General features: G+C 34.7%; 1 protein-coding gene across 1 annotated transcript; it reads left to right on the top strand.

The window, feature by feature from the left end:
• Positions 1–2,857: 2,857 nt before the first annotated feature.
• Positions 2,858–5,350, top strand: LOC131650788 (pre-mRNA-splicing factor ATP-dependent RNA helicase DEAH1-like). The gene has a single exon (XM_058920498.1). It carries the CDS (start codon positions 2,858–2,860, stop codon positions 5,348–5,350), a length of 2,493 nt encoding a protein of 830 aa, XP_058776481.1.
• The last annotated feature ends 3,765 nt before the right edge of the window (positions 5,351–9,115 follow it).

The raw sequence follows: 9,115 nt of genomic DNA, 5'->3' as shown, positions 1-9,115 counted from the left end.
ATATAACAATTACAAATAGAAGACACTCTTCAAAAACACACCTTGATCGGCTTAAAAGCTTCAATTAAGAGACACACACTCGTGCTTAAAAGTTTAGAGTGACATTACACAAACACAAACTATTCCAATGCAATCATCAAGGACAATTGCTTGGATCACACGAGACAGTTACAGAACAACAGTTCTTCATAATACAAAATCTTTGGTCTGCGTTCCAAAATAGGATTGCAGTCCTTCTATATGCAGTCTTGGGCCTTGGGCTTTTTAAGAAACACATTAGGGTTAACCAAGTTAACCTAACTCACACGTCATCTGTCTGTTACACAATGTGCTGTCAGTAGGATCTTCTGGACGAAATATACAACACTTAATAAAAAGTTTCCTAAAATGATAAAAGGGATAATATAGGAAACACATTTAATAAACAATAACAGCTCTTGCTGTCACACACGGATGACATGACATCGATCATGACATTCACTACAAAACCTGTATTAGCTTTACACATATGCAACCTGCATAATACAATATCAATCAGGTATGTTTTACCATTAATGCAGCCAACATGAAAACACCTTCAAATGGGCTTGATAATGATCAAGTTTATTTGTGTTGGTTTGAAAAAAAGAACTTGGTGCTGACCAAGGGTTAATTTGCATGAAGAATTGACTTGGTGTTGACCAAGGTTTAGTTGGTTATTTTTTAAATGAAAATGATTTGAATGCAAAGCAGTAATTAAAAGAATTTTGGATGATGACGCAAAAGCAATTTATTTGTGCAGGTATTTGAGTTAAGAGGAAGAGATACTCATCGTAGGATCGAGCACTCACGTTGCATTTTGATTTGATTGGGAAAAAGGCTCAACGTTGGAACAACAACACAAACAACGTTTAACAACAAACACAGACAGAAAACTAACTACATTAATACAACTACATATTTACGATACCACAACCATCAAAATGATGTCATATGTGTCATGCATCATGACCATGACATCAATGTCGTTCTTAACTTCATCCCACCAACGTTCGATTTTTCCCGTGATAATTGACGTCCTCGTTCTCTGCTTCTGAATTTGTCTGATGCTTTCACTAGCTTCGTGCTACCTGTCTAACCAGCGCATCAACGACCTCTTCAGATGGTCCATGGAATGAATGTTACAAAATTTCATTTTAATCGGAGGTTTCACAATTGAGAAACAAACATGACCATTTCTATTAAAATTTGGCAAAGCTGCCATGACAAAAAACGGAGAGAATATGAGAAAACGATGGAGAAAAAGTGTGAAAAATGAAAGGGAATTGGGGGTATATTTATAAATAATCTCCCTAACACTTAAGAGCCACCCCAATATATACAAAACTAGTAATATACCCGTGTGTCCGCAAGGGTAAAAATTATTTAGTTGTGTAAAATTATACTACAAATAGAGAGTTATGTTTATGTATGTTTAGCTGCTTAGAATTTAATTGGGTGTGTCCCATGACACTTCATAAAATATTTCATTCACATTTTCAACATTAAAGACATATGCAAATGAGTGACAACTCAACACCTAATAAATAACAAATTATCTTGAAAGTAAGAATGAATCGGTTAATCAATCATATTACAATGAAAAGATTAGAATACATATTTATATAGAATTGTTATTTAAAATAAAATAGGTATCGTGTTGATAGTGCCCTGTAGTAAAAATAGAAATTTTGACATTTGAAAATAAGAATTTTGTGTCTCAAATAAAGACAATGATTAATTAAAATAAAATATGTATTTTACTGATAATGCCCCGTGAAAAAAAATTGGCATTTGAAAATAAGAATTTTGTGTCTTAAATAAAGACAATTGTTAATTAAAATAAAAAAAGATATTTTGATGATAGAGGCTCGTCAGTAAAGTAGACATTTTGATATTTAAATTTTTTTAAAAAAATAATTATGAATAATTTTTTAATAATCATAAAATAACTATGTTTTTGATTGAGTAAATTTTTACGTATTTCTTTTCGTTCCATTAAAAAAGATTCAATTTATTAATTTATTTATATTTTTAAAAATAAAAAGAGAAAAAAAATTGAGGGAGAAAAAATTAAAATGAAAATTGTAAAGTGTGTAGAGTGTTTAATAAAGAAAGTGAAAGATAAAATAGTTTAATTTGTAAAAGGAGAGAATATATATTTTGAAATGAGAAAGTGATTTTGTGATTATATTGATCTTTTATGTAAGTACTAATATACCTTTTTTACTTTGTAAATTTTGAAAGAATAAAGGGCATTTTTGATTGAGTGATAGCATCTTCTAGTAATAGCTAGATAGTAGATATGTAGATAGGCGCCATCACCATGCAAACCCTAGTTTTCCTTCAACTAAGGCGCCACCTAAGATAGTGCATACTCACAAAATTTTCCACAATGGCGCCATGGGGGTGGCACCAATGTGTAGGGCACCCCAAACCTGATTATCCAGGTAATTTTTTTTAAAAGATGATTTTTTTTGTATTTTTTTTTTAAAAACTGGTTATTGGCAAAAAAAAATTCCAAATTAAAAGTAATTTTATATATACTGATTTTATATCTTTTAGATTTGATTTTTTGTAGAATAAAATATATTAAATTGTTTATTTTTTTCAAACTGAAAATTTGAATTGCAAAATCAATTTGATTTGCTTTTTCATATCTTTTAGTTAATTGAAACAGATTTTTATATCTTTTAAAAATTTGTTTTAGATTTGTTTTGGTGTATATAAAAGCAAGCAAGTGGTTACCTAGTTTCTATTAACCTAATTAATCCTTCTTTCATAAGTAATAGTTTGTATTATTATTATTAGCGTAATCCACATTGATATTTGATAGAAGATGAAGAGGAGTAGAGGAGAAGAAGTTGAATCTCTTAGAAAATATTCTCGGCAATGTTACTTACAAAAGCGAGAGGAAAAGAAATTACAACAACTCAGAGATGACATCATTGACGAACACTATCTATTTGAAGGTGTGGAGCTTTCTGAATCAGAATATCGTGACTTCACGCACAAGCAACAGACTTATGATATAATTGCAAACAAGATAGGGTTAGATGTTGCTGCTAAAGATGAGTACACAATGCCGGAACTTTACGATGATCATCAATTTGGAATTAATCAAGACAAGAGGTTTTCTGTTGCCATGCAGCGTTACACTAGAGATGATGATAAAGAAGTTGATTGGGAGGATAATCAAATCAAAAAAGCAACATTGAGTTTTGGATCCAAAAATAGAAGGAGTGATGATGATAATCACCAGTTTGTTTTTGAGGATCATGTTGATTTTATCAAAGCATCAATTATGGATGGGCATGATTTTCAACGGGAGATTGCATTGGAAAAATCTAAACCTAAGACTTCAGTTTTACAGGCTCTTCAAGAGGACAGAAAAAACCTACCTATCTATTCTTTCCGAGATGAATTACTTGAAGCTGTTCATAATCACCAGATCATTGTCATTGTCGGTGAAACTGGTTCCGGAAAGACTACTCAAATTCCTCAGTATCTTCATGAAGCTGGTTATACCAAGGACGGGAGGATGATTGCATGTACTCAGCCACGCCGCGTAGCTGCTATGAGTGTTGCCGCCCGAGTTTCCCAAGAGATGGGTGTTAAACTAGGACATGAAGTTGGTTATTCCATAAGATTTGAGGATTGCACTTCCAAGAAGACTGTTCTTAAATACATGACTGATGGAATGTTGTTGAGGGAATTCCTTGTTCACCCTCAGTTAGAAACTTACAGCGTCGTAATGGTGGATGAGGCGCACGAAAGAACACTCTCAACCGATCTTTTATTTGGATTGTTGAAGGATTTAGCACTTGCTCGCCCTGATCTTAAGTTACTCATATCAAGCGCCACTCTTGATGCAGATAAGTTCAGTACGTTCTTTGATTTTGCTCCGATATTCAATATTCCTGGCAGGCGGTATCCGGTTGAAATCTACTTCACCCAAGCGCCAGAAGCCAATTACTTGGATGCTGCCGTTGTCACCACGCTTCAAATCCATGCTACTCAACCTTCTGGAGATATACTTGTATTCCTTACCGGTCAAGAAGAAATTGAAACAGTGGAAGAAATCTTGAAGCATCGTATGAGAGCTTTCCAGGCTAAAATCGGCGAGTTAATTATATGCCCTATATATGCCAACCTACCAACTGAATTACAGGCTAAAATATTTGAACCCACGCCTAAAGGGGCTCGAAAGGTTGTGCTTGCCACAAACATTGCAGAAACCTCGTTGACAATTGATGGGATCAAGTATGTCATTGATCCAGGATTCTGTAAGATGAAGACTTATAACCCAAAGACTGGAATGGAGTCTTTACTGATAACTCCAATCTCAAAAGCTGCTGCTGATCAAAGAGCTGGTCGGTCGGGAAGAACAAGTCCAGGCAAGTGCTATAGGCTATACACTGCTTACGCTTTTAAACAAGAGTTGGAGGATAACACTCCACCAGAAATACAGCGGACTAGCCTCGCTAATGTACTGTTAACCATGTATAGTCTCGGTATTGATTGCGAGAAGTTGATGCATTTTGATTTTATGGATCCTCCGCCGGTTGATTCCATCATCAAAGCCATGGAGCTTTTATATAATCTAGGTGCTTCAAACAAGCATGGCAAGTTAACTAAGGTAGGTAGACGGATGGCAGAGTTCCCACTTGATCCCATGTTGTCGAAAATGATTGTTGCTTCCGAAAAGTACAAATGTTCTGACGAGATCATAACCATCGCTGCCATGCTTTCAACCGGAAACTCAATATTTTACCGGCCAAAGGATAAAAAAGTACACGCTGACAATGCAAGGATGAATTTTCACACAGGAGATGTTGGTGATCACATTGCTAATCTAAAGATCTACAATTCATGGAAGGAAGCCAATTATTCCAAGCAATGGTGTTACGAGAATTATATACAGATACGGAGCATGAAGCGTGCCAGAGACATTCGTGACCAACTTGCACGTTTATTGGAGAAGGTTGAGATCGAAATTACTTCAAGTTCTAATGACTTAGATGCCATAAAGAAGTCCATAGCATCTGGATTTTTTCCTCACTCTGCAATACTACAAAAGTATGGATCTTATCGGCTAGTAAAAGGTCAACAGAATGTACACATACACCCCAGTTCGGGGCTGGTAGAGATTCTTCCTAAATTGGTTTTATACCATGAGCTAGCACTCACAACTAAGGAGTATATGAGGCAGGTGACAGAGATAAAGTCAGACTGGTTGTTGGAGATAGCCCCCCATTTTTACAATCCCATGGATCTTGAAGATTTGAGCTCTAAGAAAATGCCGCGTGGATGTGGACGCGCTGGCTTATGAATCAGAAAATTGTTGATAAGTTTTGTTTTTAATGCAATTTGTAAATAGATTTTGCAATTTATGAGAGAATTTATTTATATTTTTTCTAGAACATTGTATATTTTTTGTAAAGATTTTAGAATGTTTGTTCAAAAGAATTAGCTATTTGATACTGTTGTTTACAACTTGATCTAATTGACAGCATAAACTTTCCAAAAATGCTAAATGGTAGGAAGGCCTTGAATATCAAAGGTTAAACTTTCATTTGACTTTAGGTATCTACACATCAAATTGTATGAAGATATGCAACAAATTTGTTTGTAAAACAATTTGCCATAATAGAAAAATAAACCTGCTAGATGCAATCCGAAACTTTTCTCCATGCAGATTTCCCAATACATGCCCTGATATAGTTCATTTTGAGAAACAATGAACCCATTTTTTTTACATTGAAAGCAAGTTAATGGAAAATTCAGTTTAAGAAGCAAAACATCTAAGAGAGGGACAAATGTAATCACTAGAACCAGAGTCAATTATCCAAGATCCAAATGAAAGGCTATTGAATGATTAGTGAAATGAACACTTAGTATGTGCTAGGTTTATGGCCAAACTGAGATGAAGAGCTGACCTCTGATTAGAACTAGCTGCAGGCTGTTGACTAACAGTTGCACCTTTACTCGAGTTGGAACTGAAAAATGCTTCTGTGAGTATGTGACCAATTCTTGAAGCATCATCTCTATTTAAACCAGTTCCAGTTGCATAATTCAGATCATGATGATGGAAACCATTGCACATAGCTGCACAAGGGTACTTAATAAGTCAAGCTCAACAAGGCATAGACATACAAGTCTCAAGTCCTTTCGATAAAATATGCAATTTGGAATAGAAAAAGCTCCTTGCCTGAAACCTGTCATGAATCATTCCACGCACCCATTGCATTTTTGAAGATCACAATGCTTTGGCTGATGGATTCGAAAACCGAGTCTTAATTTTACTGCCAAGAGTACGTCTCATAGATCTGTCATACCCCAATTTTTGACCCTAAGATCATACATCATTTGCATTTCAATCATCAATCAAGATCACAACCTTGAGGTATCATTTTTCCTTTGAGGGGAACCATCGAGCATTTCTAGCTTTTTATTTGTTTTATACTAACCCAAATACCAAAAACATTGCTTTATTTCTTTGTAGGCTCTTGTTTTGTAGGTACCAAGCCAAGACATGCAATAAACAAGGCATTTTTCATGTTTTGGACTGATGAAATCGATTTCCCTACTGGGTAAATCGATTTCCCTGCAGCAATCTTCAACAAAATCACATTCTGGACAGCATGAAATCGATTTCCCTCCTGGGTAAATCGATTTCCCTAGTGTATTTTGCGCCAAATTCTCTTCTGGAACAGAGTGAAATCGATTTCACTCCTGGGGAAATCGATTTCCTTAAGGCAAAATTCAAAAATATAAGGAGGGAAGCTTGACATCATTTTGGCACCTTTTTCTTTGATTATTTTTGATCACTTTACCAATTTTCCACCTCATCAAAATTAATCCCTTCATTAAACCCACTTAAACCCCATTTTACCACTTTTTACCATTTAATTGCCACTTTAATCACCAATTAAACACAAGCTAATTTCCAAATGCAAAAAGACCAAACTACCACTACTCTTGCTCTCATCCTATAAATAGAGCCCACTACTCTCTCATTTCTCAAGCTTTTGAGAGCCAAAAAACCCCTTGCAATTTCTCTCCTCATCCCTACCAAATTCACCAAAGCTCTTTGTTCTTTCATAAAGTTTGTGAGTCACATCTTGAACCTCACGAACTTTGAGCTAAACCACCATCTATTTCACTCTTTTTTCTTCAATTGTTGAGAGATCAAGATTTGTGTTGGTGATTCTTGAAGTAGATCTAAGTTTTGTTCAAGATTTGGTAATTTTCTTCATCCTTTTTGTATATCATGATGTAGATCTTTGTTGCTTGTGTGTGATGCATCTTTGATGCTATATTGGTGCTATTTGATGGTGATTTGATGGAAAATTCGTGCTCCAATTGATATGTGATCATAAGGTGTTTGTATGTTTGCTTAAGTCAAGTTTTATGCCTTTAAATGTTGTTTTTGCTGAAATTTGCACTGGTCAAATCGATTTCCTTAAGGCTCAAATCGATTTCATGCTGTACGTAACTTGTTTTTTTTGAAAACTGCCTTATGGAAATCGATTTCCCTCTGCATGAAATCGATTTCCTGCTGGCAGAATGTGGTTTTTTGCCTTTTTTATGCTTGTTTTGGTTTCCTACTTCCTCCACTTCATTAATATCATTGGATCTAGGATGTTGATAGGTTTGAAATGACCTAATCCATAATATTAGATGAATGATATTAATGATAGTGTGAGTTGATTATCTTTTGTGTTTTCATTCTTATTTTCATCTTATCTTTCTTTTGATCGATGAAAGTCTTAACATCTTGAGAATTCTATGGATTCTTGATAAAGACTAGATCAATTTGTTTTCCTTATTATCTTTTCATCTTATTTGCTTTTGATCGATGAAAGTCTTAACATCTTGAGAATTCTATGGATTCTTGATAAAGACTAGATCAATTTGTTTCTATTCTTATCTTTTTCATCTTGTTTTCTTTGATCGATGAAAGTCTTAACATCTTGAGAATTCTATGGATTCTTGATGAAGACTAGATCAATTTGTTTTCCTTATTATCTTTTCATCATATTTGCTTTTGATCGATGAAAGTCTTAATATCTTGAGAATTCTATGGATTCTTGATAAAGGCTAGATCATTTCTTCTTCTCCTTCTTATTTCTTTGATTGATGATCTTGATACATGGAGAGTTCTCCTACATTTGTCCCGACTCGATAAAAGATCAAACATGGAAGAGAATTGTATGCGGTTGATTTAAGACTTGTGGAGGTTTTTATCGTGTAGTCGCTATGATTTTATCAAGCTTCTGATAAGCCCCATTGACTTTAAATCCGAGTACATCATTCACTCACCATAGATCTTCCTACTAACTTTGATAACATACTTGACAAGTTTCAAGATGGTTATCTTTAACATTTAACAACTAACTTTAATTTCCGCACCTTTACTATACCGCTCTTTATATTACCGCTCTTTATATTTCTCGCCTTATCGCTTTACTTTATCATTTCATCATATTTACCTTCCGTCATTTTCTCTTTGTCCACTTGGACATATGTTTATGTTTCCGTTATTTTTCTTTTGTCCACTTGGACCATACTTTACTCTTTCGCTAAAACACTAATAAATAACCAAAATCTAAAAAACACATAAGGCTCTCTTTGGACTATCGGTTACTATCCCTAGCGCTTTGGAGATTTGGACTTATGGACCTAGTACCTCTGGACTCATTCTATTGCTATCCTGTGATTGTTCTGTCTGTCTGGCATTGTTCTGTTGTATGTTTATGTGTGCAGGTATTTCCTTGAAAGCCCTTGATGGTTAATTCCAAGGCATTGAGATAAGGATTTTACCCGAAAACAGCCGTTACTCTGCCCAATTTTCGTCAGAATCTTAATGTGCTTAATGCAAAGTGGTGCTAAGACAATAAGTTCATGTGGATCCCCAAGTGTTAATGTGTTGGTATTGATAAATCCAAAGGATGGGAAAACTACCTTGGCTCTTAATGTCAAGTGTTGGCTTCTTATTTGGTTAGACCGTTTCTTTCCTTAGCTTTTACTTTATGCATTAGGTTAGCCTCTTCATCTCCTCCCATTCTTAAATTTTCAAAATCTTCTCCCTTTT

The sequence above is a fragment of the Vicia villosa genome, linkage group LG2 (assembly GCF_029867415.1).
Source record: "Vicia villosa cultivar HV-30 ecotype Madison, WI linkage group LG2, Vvil1.0, whole genome shotgun sequence".
Lineage (NCBI taxonomy): Eukaryota > Viridiplantae > Streptophyta > Magnoliopsida > Fabales > Fabaceae > Vicia > Vicia villosa.
Note: the sequence above shows the minus strand (reverse complement) of the source record. Positions and strands in the feature narration are given on the sequence as shown.